General features: G+C 42.6%; 2 protein-coding genes across 2 annotated transcripts in view; both read left to right on the top strand.

Annotated features, from left to right (window-relative positions):
• filip1l (filamin A interacting protein 1-like) overlaps nucleotides 1-22,586 on the top strand; it is a 60,947-nt gene that overhangs the window by 1,672 nt on the left and 36,689 nt on the right. Inside the window, exons 2-3 of the mRNA XM_068719386.1 lie at nucleotides 21,650-22,001; nucleotides 22,367-22,540. Coding sequence (XP_068575487.1) covers nucleotides 21,660-22,001; nucleotides 22,367-22,540 — 516 coding nt within the window. The 5' untranslated portion in view covers nucleotides 21,650-21,659. The remainder of the gene's footprint in view (nucleotides 1-21,649; nucleotides 22,002-22,366; nucleotides 22,541-22,586) is intronic.
• Nucleotides 8,859-11,447, top strand: LOC137879218 (cysteine-rich venom protein-like). The gene is made up of 8 exons (XM_068719895.1): nucleotides 8,859-8,930; nucleotides 9,077-9,080; nucleotides 9,189-9,307; nucleotides 9,531-9,621; nucleotides 9,912-10,054; nucleotides 10,138-10,232; nucleotides 10,835-10,917; nucleotides 11,262-11,447. Exons 1-8 carry the CDS (start codon nucleotides 8,859-8,861, stop codon nucleotides 11,387-11,389), a joined length of 735 nt encoding a protein of 244 aa, XP_068575996.1. The 3' UTR covers nucleotides 11,390-11,447.

Raw genomic sequence — 22,586 nt, 5'->3', positions numbered from 1 at the left:
AGATTTTGGGCTGTTTGTTGGACTAATTAAGCAATTTGTAGATGCCTCATTGCCATTTTCCCTTTTTTGTTCCCTGACATTTCATAGACAACAATAAACATAAAATGAACCAACAGGTGTTAAAGCTTCCATTACAGACAAACTTCCTGTGAGTAAACATTTGGGCAGACAGAAGGACACCCCAGCACGCTCCAGATGCAGCTTTAAAAGGCTTGGGGGTTTGGCATGTGACTCGAAGTGACAGGTTAATCTGTTTAAGTACGTATCATAGCGGGGCGGAGAGAGACACAGCCTTCTGGTGCTCGTAATCTGCCGTGAGCCAACAACAAGGCGGCTGACAAACAGATTGATCAGCAGGTTTAGAGTGAATGGTGTCTGCGGGGTCATGGGGGTTGAAGTGTGACGTCTATGGTCATAACGGCGCGTGTTCAACGTGACGGGGTCGCACTGGCATTCAAAATAATTTAACCTCTAAATATCATTCAATTCTCACAGTGCTGTATTTTTCACGACAGCAAATTTCTTTAAACTATTCAGAATCTCTCTGCAGCAGAGCGACTCGCTGCAAACTCCTTTTGTGTCAGCGCGATTGACAGTTTGAGGGAAGTGGGGCAGAGATCATTAAACAAGACACGCATTAAGGCGAACCTCCTGGCACCTTGAGCTTCACCAGCTGCAGGTCGGATTAGAAGATCTGGCGCTGAGGCTTTATTGACACTGTTTGATGCATTAATGGGGAGAACTTGGTGGTGTGTGTCACGGTAGGATGAGAGCGCGTGTGTGAGAACGAATCAAAGCAAATCTCTTCCTGATTAACCCCTTAAAAAATAGATCAAACTTGCTTTTTCATCTTCCAGGATTTTAACACTATCACTGGAAAAAGAGTTTTAAGTTGCTGAAAGTTTTTTGATGCTTCTAGTGCGAATTAACTTTCCCACGGTTTATTGCGCTCATATTCCCATCATGTCTTGTTTTGCGCCACAAAACAGATAACAGTCACATGATACGAGGAGAGAAGCTCATGGGTCGTAACTGTCATTCCTTTGTGGTTCCTCGTAACCAACAAAGGTCTGCTGAAGTGTCCTTGAGCAGGACTCCAAAGCTCTGTGCTGGTGGGGTGCCGGGAGAATAAATAACGTGTTTAAATATTTTCTACATTTAAAATGTCTCTTTCCATTCTGCTGTCATCAAATTATGATTCAAACAAAGCTGCTGGACTTTGTAATTAACTTGAACTAATAGAAGAAGCTGGGGCATAAAAAGGACATTTTATTATTTGTGCTTTTATGTTTGAAGCTCTCATGTTGCCGTCGTGGCCAAGACTCCCTCAGAAAAGAGATTTTAAATCTCAGTGGTACTATATCGGGAAAAATAATGGTTGAATATAAAAGAAATTAAAAAAGTGAGACTGGTGCAGAAACATAATACCATATAAGGCTACCTGTCCTGCCCCATATACATCCATAAAGGAAAGTCTATCATTTTAGACACGTCATCAGAATTAAGGGATTTGCTGAAATCAAGGAATAGGGATCTAAAAGGTCCCCAAACAGCTTGATATATTATAATGTTAAGATACGTTTGCATTCTAACTCATTATACTACTAAGCTGTATAGCCAACTACTTCTACTTCTACTTCAGAGGAAAACAACGTTCACGGAACATTTGGCAAAAACGTTCTCGCAACGTATGAGAAAGAATGTTCCCGGAACGTTCTTTAGGGTTTTAAAACTCAAAACTACTTCAAAGTAATCAAAAAAGTAATCAAATATAGATTCCATTAGTATTAGTAAAATGATTTGGATAACAACAGACTAACTGCACCGATCTGAACCACTCGTAAATTGTGTTTGTACCTAATTAAAAATGTAAGAAAATAAAATACACTTTAGGACCAATTTGTTGCTAGGAGAGGCCCATTATTTGAATCCCCGAGGTCTAAAAAAAACGTGTTGAATGCATTTCCTTCGTCATAAAACATCTACAAGCCGATTTTTATCTGGTGGGGTCACCCAGTACAAGAGCAGCGTTGACTGAGGGACACATGGCGTTTGGCTGCAGAAACAGTGACTTGTTTCAGTCCCGTGGATCCTGTTTCTCTCACAGAATACCAGCCGCTCACAGCTCTGGGAAAAGAGCACTATATATACCCAGAGAGAGACGCACTATGTTGTCCCACATTAGTCTCCCTGTATGTCTCACAGTTTGACGTGAAGTCAAAATAATCCCACTGAGATCAGCTTGTGCAGCGGGGTGGGCTTTGAAAAACCAGCTGGAAGGTGCTTTCGCAGAACCCGTTCCCATGAGAGCAACTGAAGACAAGGACACGATGATCAGGCACATGTGAACATGAAAAGGGAAAGCGTGCGATTCAGTCAGATTTTGACAGGAAGAACGGGCTATTTCCTGAGAAGTTGTCAGTGTCCGATAAAATGATTTAATAAAACACAATGTGGACAGTCGTTCTATTATCTTTATGCTGCAATTTATTGCTGACACCATACTTCAGCAGAGCCTTTTCCCCAGGCGTATTAATACGGACACAGCTTGACACCAGGTGCATAAATAATTCACATACATATCTTTAAGCCGTTTGCTGCTGCGGCAGACACAGCGTAAAAGTGAGTAATGCTCGTGCTGCATGACGCATTGGGGATGGGTGGCTGCCTGCTCTGCATTGAAAACGATCAGAAGGGGATGATAGCCGGAGGCTCAAATGGTATGTGTGGAAATGCAACATGGTGGAATTCAAAAGGAGAAACGCTGTAAACTCTTTGAACCTTTAACAGCAGTGAAACAGCTCAAATCATTTTTGTGTTCAGTCTCAAGTTCAAGTCCTATTTTTTTTGTAGATTTAGAGAAGAAGTTCTTCTTCGATCACATTTTAAAGAAACGTACTATTTTCACTCCACACGCAACACATGCTGTGACAGGAATAACTAAACAGGAAGAGAGCCAGCCGAGAGTATCAGAAGCACCGTTCTGCATCAGGAATAAAAATGAGATGGTAGAATAATCAACAATGATGATTCCATATTTCTAGCTTTTCACTTCTTCAACAAAAAATGTGCTTAATCTCCGGATGCCATTAAAGTCAGTCATCCTGCATAGCTCGGATTTGTCAGTGCGTCACCACCTTTACTTTATTTAGTGCCTATGTTCTTTGTTAAATATACCACAAAGATTCCTCTGCAAGCTGTTAGACAGGGCCACTGCTTTCCATGATGCCGCAGAAATGGTCGAGGATCACGTGCACGATGAAGTCCTCAGCCACTGTTGACTGGTCTGCATGTCAGACAGATCACCGTTCAACACTGTTCTGTCCTACTTTAAATGAATTCTTTGAGAAAATACCACTCATCACATGCGAATATTCAGTATTTGGTCAATAAGTCACAGTTAGTGTGCTGGTCTGGGATCAGAGGTCAGATCTGGAAGCTAAACCAAATTTGACAACAATGTCGCAGTTCTAAGCACAAAGACCAGAAACAGATGGAAATGTCTGGCTCTGTCCAACGGTAACAGAATACGCCCACCAGCATCTCCAGAGCTCACTAATAAACACGTTGTTGTTTATTGGGGGTTATGAGCCAGACTACTTCATGGAAGGGAGCAGTAACTTCCTGAACTTGTCAGAGACTCTGTTGTATTTACACCTTGTTTTTTAATGGCTTAATCAAATGAGAGAGCAAGGCTAGCTGTTTCCTCCTGTTTCCAGTCTTTATGCTAAGCTAAGCTAACCAGCTGCTGGCTATACCCTTATATTCACCAAACGGATGTGAGAGTGGTCTCCGTCTTCCCACCTAACTCTGCAAGAAAGAAAATATTTTAAACTGTTCCTTTTAAAAAGTATCAACATATCGCATTATTATCACCTTCTTAGCACACCAGATGCAGCTATAAACTACTGATGAAAAACTACAAGTTTACAAAACTTGCACCCAAGCAAAGAGTAGCGTGTTCTCCATGGGTGCACCTTAGCCATACATTATGTAAACCATCTCGAACAGAGCTCTGAATCACGCCAACGTCAACGTGAACATCTCGCTGCTATTTCTGCATTGTATTCCCACCAGGGACTCGGCTCTGGCTGTGAAATTCTTGGCATATGTAACATGATTGGATAAAGCGACACAGGTGGCAGCTTGATGCTAAATATGCACCGGAGAAAAAATAAACAAGGAAGCCCTGCTGGGAGCACTCCTCTTGGAGCTTAAGCCCCCAATTGTTGCCCCGCTCTGTGTTTGCTGTTGCTACAGAAACGGACCCAGCTGGGAGGAGAGGGCTTAGCGTGGCGCTGTGACTTTGCGTTGCTTTCGCATTCGCTAAATGACGGGGTCAATTATCAGGCTATTTTCTGCTGACCCACTAACATTTTCCCTGCTCCCTCTTATTCAAGAGACATGTTGAGAGCAAAAGGAACAGAAGAGGGAAGGACAGGAGCGTCACAGTGGTGAGAAATGTCAGCGTCGCAGCCTGTGACAGTTCATTTACTCACTTTAGTCCGGACAACACTGGACAGATTTGGGAAATCTTTTAAATGGGTGTGATTTGTTCAGAGTGGGGTTGTGTTTGGCAGCAGTGCTGAGGGGAGGAGGCCCAGGGCTCGACAGCGCATAGTGTCGGTGAGGGTGCAGGAGGGTGCATTACACCCATCTGCCAAGATGATTCATAGGCAGTGCAGGAGGCCAAAGCCACAATGGTGCTCCAGAGTTTGCCCTGGAAATTGTGCAGGATGAACTGCGGCTTTGTGTGGCTCATTCCTGAAAGTGACGTGCTTTTATTTCTAAATATCCTCGCATTCTCTTTTTTTTTTAGCATCTTTCTATCTGAATCACCGGTTTGTGGAGAAATTGTACGCGACACGATCTAGAAACAAAAGTCGAAACTGTCGTCTAATCCATTCCAAAATCCAAAAATCCATTCTGAGAGAGCTGGCTTGAAGGAAAAGTTTTCACCTGATGTACACGTTGCACTGATGACTCATAATGGAACAATGCACCGATCCTCAGCCAAAGAACAGAATCGCAGCGCAGCGTGTACGACTAAAGTACACGGATTATTCTGAAAGAGAAAACATGAATCAGCTCTCTGAGAAATGTTCAGCAGCTGAATATTAAACACGCTCGAGAACAAGCCAGAGAACCGCATTATCATCGTCTATTTTCTCACTTTGGGGTTACCTTGGGACAAACTCTGTCTCTTGTGGAACAATGCGATGCACCACGCCACTGCTTTGTTAATCTCAGTGTTTCCATTGTTCTTTTTTGAGGTTTTAACTTCCTATTCGTCTTTGTTTTGGTCAGTTTTAGTACCAGTTCGCGGTCTTTAAAAGTGTTTATGTGATCATAACTGATGGGCTTAATATTATTCTTAGCATATGTTTTATCTATTGTTAATTATTTAGCTGTAATTTGATTTTCAACACATTGAATGTCGCCTTCCAAATGCCAATTAGGCTCTGCTTTATATTCAGTAAGAGCAGAATCAGAATCACCTTTCACATCGACGTCTGAGCTCCGAATGTAATTAAACGGACTGACCGTCGCAGGCAATATTACAATCACCTCACTTCCCCTCAAGATATTCCTAGATAATGAGATCTTCATCCCCCATAATAGTGCGCCAACAGGAAGCGACGGGACATTTTGGATGCACAAACTGCTCATTATAAACAAATCACATCTACCTGTCTGTTTGGTAACTCAATACAGTTCACCTAATTGTTTTTCTGATTGGCATTGTCCCTGAGACTATGGCACACTATAGTGTGTGTGTCTATATAACAGCATATGACTTAAAAAGACACAAGCATGACTCAGCGCACATCTTATTGAGGCGGTTGCTGGGCAACTGGGCTGGGGGCAAACCTGCAGGGACAAAAAGAAGGGAGGAAACAAAGCCAAGCCTACATTTAATTATCATGTTTAGTATTCTTTGACTAGTTGAATTGAGAGTTGTTCCCTGGATGAAGATGTTTAATTATAAGGTATTTTAAGGAAGCTGTAGCTGTGCTCTCCCACAATGCACTTCACAAAGAGGTGCTGCTCACAGCTTAAAAACAGCTCCAGGAACATTTCAGAAACTATAACAAATATCATTTTTCTTTAGCAGCTGATAAACACTGACATCTGGAACACACAGCTGCAGATGAACTGATATTAAACTTCCTCAGACGTCAGTGTGTTGGTGTCTGGAGGTGGTGAAGAGGCTCACTGCTGTTAAAGCGACAGCTCTGAATTCCTGAATTAAGTTCATTTAAACACTTAATGTTGGAATCTCAATTACAAGCCTACAGTACTTTGTGATTTAGGCTGATCGGTAGGAAACCCCTTTATCACTCGATAAATGAAACCTTGGCAGCTGAAGGACGAATGCAGCAGACTATAGTACAGTTCCCCAATGTCTCTTGCCTTGGTCTCGCTTCTACGGTGCAGGGGATTGGATGACCCCTAATTTTAGCTCGGGGGTTTGTCGGCTACTGGACAGATTGGATTACAGGCTAAAAGGAGGGGAGGCAGCAGTAATTAGTTTGGGAGATAATAAGAAATATCATAACATTTCTGTTTAGTTTGTGACTTCATATTTTATGTCCCTAAAGACAGATGGAGTTGAAGCTCTCATTGGATTGTGTTATGACTCTCACTAGAATCACATTTCATGTCCGTTCAATAGTTCTGGAGATATTTCTGTCAAAGCCACAAATGTCAGCCTGCTGGTGGCGCTGGAGGAAAAGCCAGATGTTCACCGAAGTAAGTCGCCTTCATCCTCTGGGAATCATTTCAAAAAAGGAGACTTTTCAGTCTAGACTGAAGTGGTAGACTGGTCAACATCGCCATCTTTATGCTGGCTGACGTGATTATTATGTGTTACCTGCCAATTAATGATGCATATTAATGTGTATGCATGTATTGACATACACTTTTCCATTTGAGAAGTGACGTTATCATTCCTCACGCCGTATCAACAATCCAGATATAATTCTAAAACTTGAATATAATACAGTTTGGAGCTGACTGTGACTGTGATATCTAGAGAATTACACACGCTGAGTCAACACACGACTCAATGACTGACACTTCTGAGTGAATCTTTCAGTGAGAGGCGGGTTGTGTGTGACAGCATGTGGACCGGATGATGGATGCTGTGACCCTGTAATTCTCCACAGTCAATCCTCTGTCACTACTCTGATGGGTGGACATACTGAGAATGCACCAGTGGATGAATGAATGTTGTTGTTGTCTATCTGAAAAGGAACAGCTAGTGTTAACCTTTTCTTGATGGACATTAAGGGAAAGGCCAGAGGTTAGCTGAACACGCATACTCAGATATAATTACTTCTATGCTGGTTGGTGACACGGATGAGTACATTTACTTCGATGGAATAATTAATGTAGATGCAATTACAGCAGACAAAAGTGGCAGCCTGCTGACCAGCTGACTGTCTAATCTGCAGTCAGGGGACTAACGTACAAAATCCTGAGTCCACGTTGCTTTCAGACATGAGAGGGACATGCATGTTTTCATCCTGGCCAGGTGATGGAAGCGGTTTCCTCGTAAAATCTACGGTATAGCTACTACGTCAAAATCCACGGCTCTTTCTCATTTGTAAAAACACAACATTTCAGGCACACAAGCCGTCTGCAGGCCACCAATGCAATGACCAATTGAACAAACAGAAAACTAGACGGCAGATTGGGAGCGCAAAACACGCCCATGTTTGAGAAAATGTGTTCTCAAAAACACTAAATAGGAAAATATAAGAAGATAAAAATGAAAAACACTCAGTGAACAAACTAGGATGCAAGCTTTACCCATCTTGATTTGTATTCTGTGTCTTGTAAATTAGGAATCCTATTTCTATTGTGTGAAATGTTGAATCTGTTTGGAGAAATATGGTTGTGTTTTGCACTTTCAGGCCACTGAACCAGTTCAAACTAACCCCAAAAGTTTAATAAACACACCTGAGAAGTCAATAACTAACAAATATGCATTGTTGTTGAGTACAAAAACTCCAAAAGGCCACTCCCAAAACTAAAAAAGTGCTGCCCTCTGCTGGCTGAACAGAGCCAAGTGTCCCAGATAAAGCCCCATGCAAGCTCTGTAACATACAGAATTATCATTAACAGAATGTATGATGGACACTGGATGTTAAAAAACACCATTATCCACTGAAAAAAGAGAATACAAAATAAGTTAGATATAATACGCAAACTGCCAGCGATTGTTTTCACTGTCAGTCTGTGTTGAAGTACAACTACCGGAGCAGGAACTTCCACAGGGGAGGTTTGAGTACTTTGTGAGGAGCTTATATGTCTGTGGACAGAAAGATAGCATCATGCAAGCTGCAGTCAAGAAACCTTACAGGTGTGTAGTTCAGATCAAAATGAAGGCAGTGTTTGAAGATGGGTGTCATCCGAGATAAGGTGCCTGAAATACGGGTTCAAGAAGTGGGGAAGGAGCCGTCGGCCACTTTACGCCCCAGGTTCGCGGCTGGTGCGATCCCATCAGGAGATGGACTCGAGCTAAATCTTTTCAATGCTCCCAACATTAGTTTAACCTTTTCATTATCAAGGTCTAGTTTAGATAGCGTGTCCCGCGTCATATTGCACACCCCTCTCCTCATAACCTTGCCACATAAGAGGGACCAGTGGAGGGACATGCCTCTTTATCCCAGTTATCATGAACACGTGTGCTACGTAAACACAGACCTGCAGCTTTCCATACATTATCAAGGACATCTCACAGGTGCCATGTTGCCCTCCGGTCTGTTTGTTAGTTAGTCACATGTCGGTGCGGTGCTGCGAATATAAGCGACACCTGCGGCTCTCGGAGATTAACAGTCCTGGACTCAACCATGGCTACGTACACTTTGACCGTCCTGTGCGCCTTGGGCGTCTTCGCTGCCTTGGCCTTTGGTTCCAAGCTGGTAAGTGACATCAATTTTCATCTCTAATAGGAAATTATATTGACTGTTATGTTACTAGCTTTTTTCTAAACGTACGATATCTTTGTTACTAATGTGGAATTAACCAACCATTATTTCTCTCCCCTCTCTGAAAACCATACCTGAAGGGAGGTGAGTGTTTGAAATGATCACTATTTTATTATCATTCAAATGATTCATATTATTTATTATAATCATACACACTCACACTTCACAAAATCTCGTTTTTTGGTTATTTAGGCCCCTCAGGAGATTCCACAAAGTTGTCCACATTCCAAACTAACCCAACTGAGATTGTGAACAAGCATAACGCGCTGAGAAGAGGTGTTCAGCCGACTGCTAGCAACATGTTGGAGATGGTAACATCCTGATGATGCATTCAAATCACTTCATCATTTCAAAAGCACAGTGTGCTTCACTGACTTTGACTCTGAGCGTTGATCCTCATTGGATCTAGTGCTTGATTTTGATACAACACGCTCCCTCGTGCAGCATATGAGTAAAAGATAAAGTGACGCATATACAGTACAGGTCAACTGTAACATGTACAACACCGGCTGATCCGCCCTCTGCTCCCCACAGAGCTGGAGCAGCGAGGCTGCAGCCAACGCTCAGAAATGGGCCAACACCTGCTCCATGAAGCACAGCCCGGACAGCGCCAGAGTGATCAGCAGTAAGTTCAATGCTCTGTTTTGTTTTGCAGCTAGACTTTACAAAAAGTATACATTTTTCTAACAAAGAACTACAGTAACTCTGAGGGAAGGCAGCGATAGATAGAAGAGCAAAATAATGTAATTTATTTGAGTCACATATAAAATGTCCGGGTCAGGGTTCAACTCAATTTCCTGGCTCTCCCAAAGACAGTGTGCAGTGGAGACAATGCATGTGTTGAGTGCACATGTATAATGGTCTCTATGAAGACTAACGTATATCTCTCGCTCTCTCTCTCCTCGTTATCTGCAGCTAGCGGCTGTGGAGAGAACCTGTACATGTCCAGCTGGGAGAACTCCTGGAGCAACGCTATCCAGGACTGGTATGACGAGGTGAAGGACTGGCGCTACGGAGTGGGATCTACCAATGGAGGAGTCGTCGGACACTACACACAGGTGCACTGAGACCTGAACGGCACTCATTAATTAGGACTAACTTGCATCGCTATGAGCCAACACTGATCCTGTTCTCTGCACAGGTTGTCTGGTACAGGTCCAACAAGGTCGGCTGTGCTGTGGCCTACTGTCCCAACTCTAGTTACAAGTACTTTTACGTCTGCCAGTACTGCCCACCGTGAGTACAATACATCCCTTTTTCAATGGAGATTTTTACTGAATGTTTACATGAAATGCACAATTAAATTAAAATATCCCCATCCGAATAAATGTGGAAGAAATTATTCCGATCAAACAACTCCAATAAAATGAAAGCACAAGAATTTCTGCAGAGAAACAACATTCTTTTTCGAGATTTTCCCTACATTATCGCGACCAATAAAGTGACGGCACTAATCTGCAGAGTAACATTACATGTATTTGGCGGTTAAGTAAGAAAAAATACACATATTTTCTTTTTCTAATAAAAATGTTGACATTTCAGACCACGATGCCCTCAGTTAAGTGCTATTCCAACCAAAATAATGTCAGAAACATCATTAGAGGCTGCAGGAAAAAAACCTCTGTGACGCTCTGCAGTAATGAGAAGTACAACTGCAATTTGCATCTGATTTGTTCTTCTACGCATCACTGAATAGTCATTAAATAGTTATCCGGAGTGCTTTTCTGCCTGCGACATGTTTGGCCTGATATATATATATATATATATATATATATATATATATATATATATATATGTGCATTGCAGTGTAATATTTGATGCTTTGGGCTATTTTACAGAGGAAACCTCCAGTACTCTCGCCCCTACACAACGGGACCCTCCTGTGGCGACTGCCCCAAGGCCTGCGACAACAAACTGTGCAGTAAGTGGCAAACACCTAATCTTCTCGTCTATTTTAGGATGAGGTTTGGTGACGCTACACTACATGTACTTGTGCTTTTAAACCATTTCCTAATTTCTTAATAGGGCAGCTACGGAGTTAGCTCAGTCAGCTAGCGTACATTGCTAACCATAATAAGTTAGTATCGATAGATCTTTTTTGAGGCAGTATCAACCAGCTTTTGTCTTTTTCCTGGATCTCAATGTAATGAACAGGAATTGAAAACCTTCAGAACATCCTCAAGAAGTTGTAGGACTCTGAATAGCGCTCCTGGGTTATGCTTTGTTTTATATTCATGCATCTATCTCTTTCTCCGTCTCTTGCAGCCAACCCCTGTGCCTACACTGACCAGTACAGTAACTGTGCTGAACTGAAGCAGCAGTGGGGCTGCACAAACAGCAACGTGGCCTCTTGGTGTCCCGCCTCTTGCAAGTGCGGTTCTGAGATTAATTAAATGCCACATGTGGCTCTGACTCATCAGTCAGTTTCAATAAAATATGCTCATAATTGAAGCTTGTGTCCCTCTGCTGATTTCTGAACAGGTCAAATAGCCTGAAGTATTCAACCAGTGATTAGAAAGGAAGGTCACTTTAGTACGAGACAAACTAATGAGAACACCCTTTTATTCTCCTCCTGTGGAATCCAGCCTGCATGAATTCCACAGGAAGCTGGAAAAGGTAACTTCCTGTTCGAAAAGAAGGCAACCAAACACATTGCTTCCCATTTCTAAGGAAGCACTGAGCAGCTATGTAACAAATTCCAAATAGTTGAATGTAACAAAGTACATTCACTCTGTAAAAAATATTTGTTACTTAAACTATGTTCTATATTGTGTGGTTAACTTTGTGAAACAGGTTTCTAGTATTTATTGGTCCGGGTTTGTCGGTAAAAGCAACGTTTTTGTGCCTCGTATCGCTGTTACTCAACATTATTTTGATGTGACGGTGTGTGTGTGTGTGTGTGTGTGTTTATCTGTGTGTACATGTTTGGGATGAGGCGGAGGGGATCGCGGTGTCAGGACATTGGGGCTTGTAGGTGATTTGTCTTCTCCCCTGGTGGCCCTTGTGGTGACAGATCATTCCAGCTATTCACACCTTCCTACCATCGGATCTGTCTGGAGCGACTCTGTCCCGCTGGGCACACAGGACACTTTAGAGGGGGGGGGCGGGAACAGAGTATTGGATTTTAAAAACAGGGAAAATGATCTGGATGTTTTTAAAATGTTACCTAATCGGGGGGAAAACAACACTTTCTATCAACCTGAACCGTGGCAATTTAATTTCACAGGGAACACAATTTGCAGCTCTGGCAGCGTTTCATGTGAATTGGGTGAACATTTGTTTCATGTGTTGCTTCGTTTTATCTCTTTAGGTAATTGTGACCAGTGTAGGAGATTTATTTTCTTCAGCCACAGGTTTAGGTAAAAAAAAAAAAAAGATTTCCACAGTAACATAAGTGCATGACATCATATGTTGTCTGATTACAGATGCTGGCTATTACAATTATGTTATGGTGAAAGTAAAAGAAAAATCTACTTATTTTTTAAATTCTCATTGATTTGTATTATTATTATTATTTTTTTAATTTCCTAATCAAGGGTTTGACTACTACTGTTATCATCACGATTATCATTATCTTTATTATTATTATTTTTTATTTATTTAGCTTTTTGGAGGTGTGGGGATGATGGGGTGGGAGGGATATATAGTAGCTATTATACAAATATTTCTCTTCTTTTTTTCACAATTTAACAAATAAACAGAACAAAAAAAAGAAAGAATCAGATGCAGTTTTAATTGTAAATTACTTTGAAAAGTATTTTGCTAAAGTTTACATCGTGATCGCCATGTGAGAGTTGTGAAGTAACAGATGGGGCTAGCTTTAGCAGCTAAATGCGCCACTATGTTCACCAGCTTTATCAGAGCTTTATTGACGGGATGTTGTATCTTCTGGCTGATCTTCTTTCACATTACACATATAATTTACAGTTAATATAAAATATTTCTTCCTGCAGCTTTAGAGTCTCCTGTCAGACAAAGCCAGCCGGCCCCTGAACCGGATGACCCTTCTTATGGTGTGATACGTATGATATTATTATCTCCCAGGAGCTCCCTGGCCAACTCAAACCCCATCCTCCCTTTCTCATAATCACCTGCTCCAGAACAGACACGGTTACAGTCTGATGACACTGAGCATGGAGCACCTGCCAAGGCATGAAAGTGGATACAGGATATCAAATATATTGGGCGTGTTCAGAACATGCATAGAGGCTGGAAGGGGAGTCCAGCAGGGCTATACATAGATGCAAAGAGCAACAGTGAGAGAACGAGGTCCACTTCATGTGCCTCGTGTTCGGTTGGCCTGATTTACAGAATTACTAACCCCATTAAAAAGTCACTTGGTCTCAGTTCTGGTTGAGAGGTTGCCGAACTTCTGTGCTGCTGTCTGTTGTCACCAGCTTGACCTTGTTAAATGTGAATACCTTGGCACGAGGTAAATCACTAATATACAGTGAAGACTTACACAATTACAGATGTTAGTCATGCACACACACACACACACACACACACACACACACTGTAAAACGCAGCGTTTGGAGCCAGCCATGAGATCATGAGAAAGACATTCTCATGGCAACACTGTTTCTCAAAAGCAGACCAACAACCAGACAGCATATGTGTGTGTGTGTGTGTGTGTGTGTGTGTGAGAGAGAGTTTACACATTCGCGACAGAAAGCGTGTATGCTTGGCCACGTTTCATGGTTTAACATCAGACCTGGCTCTCCTCCCACATTGTAAACTCATTCAAATGTAAACCTGGCAGACAAAGCACCAGTCCCCATCTACGCTGCGTCTTTCCTCCTTTATTCTCAGAGGACCACTCAGCTCTACTGTCCTTACAGCCAACAGCATTATGTCATGTTACCTGGCTGAGCTAAGAGATCATAAACAGTCCTATAGTTAAGGTAAAACCATTATCAATTGTTTCGCCAACTTTTCATTTTTTCCTCAATTGGTCTGTAAAATGTGTCAGAAAATGGTCTCACATCCCAAGGTGACGTCTTCAAATTGCTTGTTTTGCAAATTCTTACATCCGACGAGGCGCAACGAGAGAACTTTTTTACGTTTCTGAATGAATTACTGTCAATACGAGACCCTCCATCATCAGACCCTTATTTCAGTTAAGAAACAAAAAAAGTTAAAATGGACAAAAAGAGGAGAAACCTCAGAAGGGATCCCTCTTTCAGCACAGACAGACATTTAGTAACCAGGCAGTAGAATTATTATACTATACTATTATTATTATTAGATTATTATCTAAGGCGCTGTATCTCTGTTGATTTCTTACTTCTGCACATATGGAACCTTTACTGACTTTAGAGTTTTTAAGTTTTGATGGCAACATGGCGCCCCCTGGTGAAAGATAGATGTTCTTATATGACAAGAGAGAACTAACCAACAGATTTCCCCCATGATACGCTCAGTACAGTATGTTAGGACGACTGCTGGCATGGATTGGTTTATTCTACGTGCATTACGTGCTTCTAAGTGTATTATCGTTGCTTCATTTCCAGCTGGAAGACGTCTCTTGACGATGATCAGATTTATAACTGCACAGAGGAACTACATTGTTACTCTGAATACGATCCCCGTCTCTGAGACATGGGGGAAATGTGCTAAGCTGACACTGTTACAGTTTCTGGCCAGTCCAAATATTTCCTGGGATTGCATCATCCAGCAGAGAGGAGGCCTCGATGCCCTTTTCACCATACAGGCATGTTAACAGTGAGCTGTGCAGCTTTGAATAACAGCGTGCAGGCCTACATCTGAGCTCAAACGTCTCTGTTTGTCAGCTGTGGACGACTTAAGAGCAGAGGAATTCCCAAAACCACTTCTCTTGTTGCTTTACGGTCCAGTGGCGCTAATGCTCGCAGGAAACATCTCCGACGGTTTTACTGCGCCTCGTCCAACCTCGAGGCCCGAAGGCTGAACGCTACCTGTTGCTACAGCAACCCCTGCTCTGTTTGTAAACATTTCACTGGAGTCTTTTTTCGGCTACATGATGGAAAGCCCTCCGGCTCAGCGTGCTACTCTCCGGCAGTCACTCTTTGGGTGTCATTACTGAGCATTACTGATGCATTTAACACTGTTTAATTACAGTTACAGCGGAGCAATGCAAGTAGAAACACTAGAGCTCTATTTAAATGTTACAATCTGGTCTCAATAAGCCCCACATATTCTTCCAAAGTATTCAACCTACGACATATTTATGACCACTTAATGGTATCTGAAACCACTCACACACAATACGTCTGTCTGTTTGTCATTAAGACATCAAGGTGCTGTTGTATTTATATGGCTTATCTGCTGTATTAATGGGCTCTGAAAGCTCACCGTCTCAACTCTTCCGTAAATACAGCCTGTAGCTGTAACAGCTGAGCATGCATTATATGGACTCTTTTATATTCTTATCAAGCTTATTTCAAGATGTTTTCACTCTGTCCTGCCAAGACAATGTGAGCCTTCCACTAAGCCAAAAGAAAAAGTGGTGATTTTGCATCTCAGAACTTCCCGACCTCCTTAGGTTCTGTTAGTTTGCGGTTTAATCATCGCTGACATTACATTTAATTTGCTGTTTTTGTCTCTCTTTCTGCTGCTCTTTCTGCGTGTGGCCTCGCATGCATGCAGAGACATTAAAATGGTTGTGAATAATGATGTGCATGGATGAAATGTGCAATGTGTAAAGAATTACGGATGAATAACTGATTCCATGAATAACTAATGCGGTGTGGTACATTTACTGCAAAGCACAGTACAGATATATATATATATAACAGACGTAGGCTATTTATGCAGGAGGATCTGAACTCCTTACTGCCACTGAACTGATAACATCAGAGTGAAAAACTGATTACACAGTCCAGAACGTGGCTGTGACCTCACATTCATCACACCTGAACAGGACTTTTTAACAGCGTGAAAAATTAGCGACATCTGATCTGATTTTTCATGCATCAGAAGTAAACTCTGATGTTGATTCACGACTTCACGGCGTTGCTTTGAGTCGATACGCGCTGGGATGACAGCAAAGCTTTTTGAACCTCATTCTCCATACCTTCCTCCTTCTGAAAACCAGCTCCTCCTACACAAGACCAATTGTTCACGGTCCACAAACAGATAGTGGGGGTTATGGACAGAGACAGGCTGCTCCTGTCGCTGAGCTATAATTCACAGAATATAAAAACCGACACAGCAGCAAAGCATTTCTGCTATCTCAGTTTGAAATCTGTTGTACCAGCTTCATAAAGGTGCAACAAAAATGGGAAAAGAATCACGCTTTCTTCAAAGCTTGAGATAAGTTCAAAGAGAACCTTTAACATGCATTGATTTTGTTAGCTCTGAAGCCAGGCTAGCTGTTTCCCCACCCCATCTCTTATTCTTTGTGCTAAGCTAACAGATTGCTGGCGGTAGCTTGTTTGCAGTACAGACACAAGGCTGGTATCAAAACCTTCGTCCATAAAACAAGAAGCCTATATCCCAAAAAGCAGAACTATTCTTTAATTTTAGGCACATGTCAAAACCAGCCATTCTCTCAGGCCTGAGACTAAAGTGCTAGGATGCTAACCAGCTTGTGGGTATTTATCCATATATCGCATAAATAAGCTCCTCCTAATGCTGGTTAATAGTTGTTGAGTGTATCCGACCGTGATTTTGAAACGTTTTTTACAAACATCACATAATCTACTCATGCCACCTGAAAGCATTTAACCCTCAAATGTTGATTTAAACACCAAAGTCCCCTCTTTGAAAATTGTGATTTAGTGGACACTTTGTGTACAGTAAACTGCGTACAGAACCTTTAAAGGATCTACTGCAGCAGCTCCTCCATCTTTCCCTCCCCTCTCTCCCCTTTCTCTGCTCTCTTTTGATCTGCGTTTCTCTCCCCCTCAATCACATTGACAGCAGCATGATGTCAGGCTGCAGGAATTCACTCTGTAATCTCTGCAGCGGTGTGTGTGTGTGTGTGTGTGTGTGTGTGTGTGTGTGTGCGATGCATATGTTCTGAGAGGGTCTGTGCGTTACTGACCACACAGGCTCCTGTTTGCATGTGTGTGTGCTTCCATGCATAGTAAGTGTGTGTGCTGGAGAAAAGAGGGGAGTGTTTTTTGTAGCACACCTGCTTCCTCACCTTTCACCTTCTTGACATTAACGACCCTCGCTTTGCTTCGTGAACAGTGAAGTCATCACGGCCTTGTTTTAGCTTTCAGGGACAGCGAGGGGCTGAGAGTGTACTTAAAGGTGTATCGACAACGTTTGTGTAACATCTGGGAAATGCTTTGTGTGTGTGTGTGTGTGTGTGTGTGTGTGTGTGTGTGTGTGTGTGTGTGTGTCTGTGTGTGGCAGGGGTGGTTTAGATTGTGGGTCCCAACAGTCACAGAAGAGATCCAAATGCCCCAAAATAATACGCCATATCGCTTTCTGATGTGTTCAGATGTGTGATAAAACGACTTGATGGCTGTTCTAGACGGACTTTATGAAGGTTTATGAGTTGGTGACCGGCTGGCAGGCTGGCTCGGTGAGTTCATTGCCTAGAAACTCTTTGAATGAATGAGCCCTTTGACCTGGTAGCTAGTTGGAGAAACTACGGTGGTCTCGGCTAGACAAGTCCAAACTGCCAACAGTTTCCAGGAACAGTTTTTGCTTTTGGCTTTGGACATTGTCTTGACTGCTTAATGAGAGCACAAGGTAATGGAAGGGCCTCAGAGAAGGAGGGGAAAAAAAGGAAAGAGAGCTTATGAATGAATAAGCTGTTTTTCTATTAATATTGCTAATTTTGAGTGTAGCGCTAGGGATGGCAGGGGTCCACCACTTTGGTCCAGACTGAAATATTTCAACAACTATTGGATGAACTGCCGGGAAAGCTTGTACAAACATTCAGTTGCCGGGAAGATGGCTCCCAGCAACGCTGGTGATCCTCTGACTTTTCATCGAGCGGCATCATCGGGCCAACATTTTAAATTGTCCAATACTTTAGTTCATGACCAAATTTCTGTATTTTGTGTTATCAAATGTCATTGTGAGCGTTAGCATTTAGCTCAAAGCAGCCTCACAGAGCCGCTAGCATGGCTGGAGTCTTGATAAATTAAAAAGAGCTGCTTGCAAAAAACCCTGGTCGACAACAAAAGCTACTGTGTGCACACATTAAATGTCCGTTTATAAATGTATGCATACCTGAAATGAAAAGTCATAGGAACCGTTAACCCAAAAGAATACATTCATTAATCCTCCCTCTGTGTTTATCAGACTTGTGCTTGAATGATTCTTTTCAATATGTTGACTTAACTACCAAAACCTAGCTAAGCAGCCAAGTCCCTTGTATAAGATCTGAGCACCTGTTAATCATAGCATCACTTTCTGGCACTGATCCCCGCTAACAAAATGAAAAATGATTGTCGTTTATTCAAGCTGCTCTGACAAAAAAGGAAAAAAGACGCCTCACACTGGCTGGATGGGATTAGTAAGCACGGTTAAGTCATCTCTGGGCCGTTTGACACATGTCACACACCCGTTCATTCATGCTTTTATTGTCCATGAGTACTTCAACAGATGGAGATCATGATGTATTAATATTGCGTCAGAAGCACAGGTACAAACATGATGACTGTAGGTTGAAAGTCATGAGAAATACTGGACTGTATAGATCAGGTTCACTACCATGAATATTTCTGGTTCAATCTGCTAAAATAAAATGCCCTATAAGGCTTGGTCTGGATTATCCAAGGTCTCGCGCCCCAGATGGTGGCTAATTAACTTTGTGTTTTGGCAGTTTTGTCTTCACACCTTCACCGAGCTGACGACATAGACAACACGACGCGGTCATGGAGAAAATATGTGCACACACAGCGTACACAAGCATTTTAAGAGCCAGTGTTCCTGCCTCCTCCAGGAAAAGGAAGGCTCAGAGGAAATTTCCAAATTGCATCTTTGCTGAATAAGCTGTGCTTTCATTTGGCACTGTTGCTTCCTGAAATCTGTTCACACCTTTGTTTAATTTAGATTTGGACTGTAAAAATGATGAGGTTTGACGCTCTGCTTCCATCATATCTATCGTAGGTCAATCCACTTAAGTCTGGACAGTTTGCTTTGTGTTTCCTCACATTCAAAATGTTTATTATGGGTAGATATCTGTCATAGCTTAAAATAAAAGCTCATTATGTTAATCTAATCGTTTTGGTGCATTAAGTGTAATTACGGCTTTGGGTTGATCACATTAAAATCTTCAAATGACAAATTGGTAATGAAAGAAAGGTGTTTTGAGTTTTGTAAAAAATGACAGTCCATGAACACGAACACTGGGTCTAAACTCTTGTTCACCATTCCAGTATTCCAATTTTTTACTGCTTTGCTCCAACAACCAACAACTCAAAATCGGGACCATCAGGACCGCTCACCAGTGACGTAACACTGACCTCAAAACTATTCATTCGACTCCGACCACGACAGTAACGGACCGAGTCTGTCAGATCCAATACGACGCGGTTTTCCTGTCCCCTCAGTGAACCATTTTATGAACTATGTGATACATTTCTGATCCATCTTGGAAATTTTGCAGATACGTGATACTTGTTGTTGGACTCCCAGCGGGGCGGCGTTACGCGTCTGTGACCCTCTGTGCACAATCTCTGCTCACGTCTGTATCCAGCAGCTTTTTATTCATGTGTGAGCATCTGTGTGTGTGTGTGTGTGTGTGTGTGTGTGTGTGTTGCATCATGGCAACAGGCTGCCGTTGAGCAGGAGTAACCGATAGCTGACTTAATTATGTATCTAGTTACTCATTAGAGGGGTTACACACTGTTCTAATGAAGGGAAGGTTACAAACATATGAACGATATGAATGTCCATCACCTACATCTGTACAAACACACACACTGTTCATTCCAGCGCCTGTAGCTCCGATCTCTGAGTAAGTCAAAGTGGAGTTTGTCTTAGACTGCAGGGAATTACCTCAGCTCTGAATCATGTGGCGCCTTGCCGAGTGTGTGCACAATGCAATCACTCAGCCATCTTTCTTACTCATAAACTGTCAGAGGGCCTCACACAGAGGCTGCACACACACTGCAGGAGTCTTGCACATATTGTTTCGGCGGTCCAATTAGGAAATTTAGGTTGGAGCGTTTTCGTTTCTGTCTCGGTGGCAACTGCACTGAGGCTGAAAATATGAATTTGCAAAGTAGTGCTGGAAGAAGTTTCCAGATCTTTTACTTTAAGGTCCAGTGTGAAGCATTTACGATCGGCGATTTAGCAAGATTTCAGCTTAGAATGAGTATCGTACAAAGGGAGCGGTTCCTCTTCACGGGGTTCGTCGTGTTTCTACAGCGGCCCAGAAGGGACAAACCAAACACCGGCTAAGAGTTTCAGTTATTATAAAGTCCTTTATAGAGTCACTGATTTGTCCACTTTTTCATCAAAGTAAATATTAGTTAATCAATTTTCATATCATCAAAGTTCAGATCATCAGCATTTATGAGCTTTTAGAAAGATGTTGAGCAATTCAACATTCATCTTCAGAAGTAAATCTAGTATTTCGTGTTTGCCTGTCAGATTACAATTCTTGAGAAATGACCAAAATCAAAGTCAGTTACTGTTGTGAAATACTGTCTTGAGCCAGAACACAAACTTTTGAGCTGGAAACGTTTTGATATGATTCCAAACGGATGGATGATGTAATGCCTTCTCTCACATCAAACACTCATACAAATGAGTTTCAGCATGTTTTCATCTCAGTCCTGCTTTGCCTTCTGAACATATTTACTTTAGCTGAAAAAGTAATACGCCACTTGACAAAGGAGCTTACAGTTGTTTTGCCTGTGAGTCCGCAGCTTACAGCGTTCATCTATTTATCATCTTTTGATTTATCTCAATCAGTGAGTCACTGAAAGGCCCCAACACATCGGACCACCTATCATCACCTGCAAAAAAGACAAGGCAGGTACACAAGACAGGACTGATCAAAGCCGCCTTTTTACCGTCGAAAATGACTCGTTATGTGAAAATTCATTAGCCGTGAATGACATAAGGACAGGACTTAAAGTCTGGGGTCCAAAAAAGAGAAGTTGTGCCAGTGACTAATGATTGACAGGCAATGACGACATGCTGCTGCGCTGTACAGATGACACATGTGTAACTGGATGTAGTACTTAGGTCTAGTTTACGGCCTACTCACTGTATGATGACAACAGGTCATCTCGGCACAGTGTGACGAGATCCAATTGTGTTTTTCTTGGAATTTGTCTGGTTTGTTTGAAAAACAGAAAATACATCAATGAGTGAAAGTGACATCCATGCCCAGTAATGCCTGAATCATCTGGCCAGAAAATGTAAATCGAGGTATCTCATTAGTCACACAGTAACTCCTGGAAGGAAACAAACATCACGGATTGATTTCAGATGACAGTGTAAAAGCATCTGAGAGCGTTCAGCGTTCCTTTAAGCCCTTAAAAGTCAAAGTCATGGATTCAAATTTGGCACATTATGTATTCTGTTTGTTCTGTTGCCTCTGTTTTAACTTGATGCAAAGATAAATAATGCATTAGATTCACAAGAGGAATGCAAGACACTTAGACACTAACAGGAGAGGTGGTGCAGTGTGTGCATCTGGATGAAGGATAAAAAAAAAAACACCCTCATCCTTCAATCTTCCATTCATTCAACAGGAAGAGGAACATGCGATCCCGAAGCAACAGTCTGGAGGACATAACCAAGGCCAAGGCGGCGCAGCAGCAGGCGGACACACGCAAGCGATCCGTAGAGCGAGAGGAGCCCTCGGGAAGGGCCGAGCGCCGCAGCCGACACCGGGAGCCGCCGGACGACACCGGCACCATTCAGCGGAATCACAAGACGGCCAAGAACAGCACCTGTGCTGGAGGGAGCGGGAGCGGGAGCGGGAGCGGGAGCGGGAGTAGCAGCGCCAGCGGAGCTGCAAAAGGAGGTCGGAGGGAGAAGGGCAGGGACCTTTCCCGAGATGACCTCGTCTTTCTACTGAGCTTGCTGGAGGGAGAGCTGCAGGTAATCCAGAATGTAGAGATGACTGGGCCTTGGGAACAGCAGTCATGGCTCCGGCCCCAGTCTGACACAGTGGCTCAGTGGGCACTTGAGAAAGACTAAAAGCCTGTGTTAATAGACAGCCAACAGCTGAGGCTACTTCCTGTCATTCCAGCTCTGGATCCAGGAATTAATCACTGTTATTGTATGATAGGAACATGGCAAAGTCTGCCTTATCGCTGAGGTTAAAGAAGCTAGATACAAGGAAACAAGGTAGACAAAAGCAAATATAATATTTAAAAGGTCTTTCCTGCTAAAACTCTGCTGTTTGTTAATCCTGTTTAACAAAGTTGAGTCTAACCAAATGCACCTTTCTTTCCCCACTGCAGGCCAGAGACGAGGTGATCACAGTGCTGAAGGCAGAGAAAATGGACATGGCCCTGCTGGAGGCCAAATATGGCTTTGTCACACCACAGACAGTCCTGCAGTCCCTGCAGAGAGACGCCATCCAGGGCAAAGCTGACATCTTCCAGGAGGACATCTACGAGAGGCCCATGGTAGAGGTAACACCAACCCTCAATCAAAAGACTCTATATAGGGTCTGAAACA

Source organism: Cebidichthys violaceus, unplaced genomic scaffold (assembly GCF_023349555.1).
Source record: "Cebidichthys violaceus isolate CVI_PGR_0920_01 unplaced genomic scaffold, fCebVio1.0.p SCAF_24, whole genome shotgun sequence".
Classification (NCBI taxonomy): domain Eukaryota; kingdom Metazoa; phylum Chordata; class Actinopteri; order Perciformes; family Stichaeidae; genus Cebidichthys; species Cebidichthys violaceus.
Note: the sequence above shows the minus strand (reverse complement) of the source record. Positions and strands in the feature narration are given on the sequence as shown.

Bases quoted from the DNA above. Each gene is read 5' to 3' on its own strand.
- LOC137879218 (XM_068719895.1), top strand. From the start codon at position 8,859: ATGGCTACGTACACTTTGACCGTCCTGTGCGCCTTGGGCGTCTTCGCT. The intron at 9,622-9,911 runs GTAAGTTCAATG...CGTTATCTGCAG, and splicing joins CAGCGCCAGAGTGATCAGCA to CTAGCGGCTGTGGAGAGAAC. The intron at 10,918-11,261 runs GTAAGTGGCAAA...CGTCTCTTGCAG, and splicing joins CTGCGACAACAAACTGTGCA to CCAACCCCTGTGCCTACACT.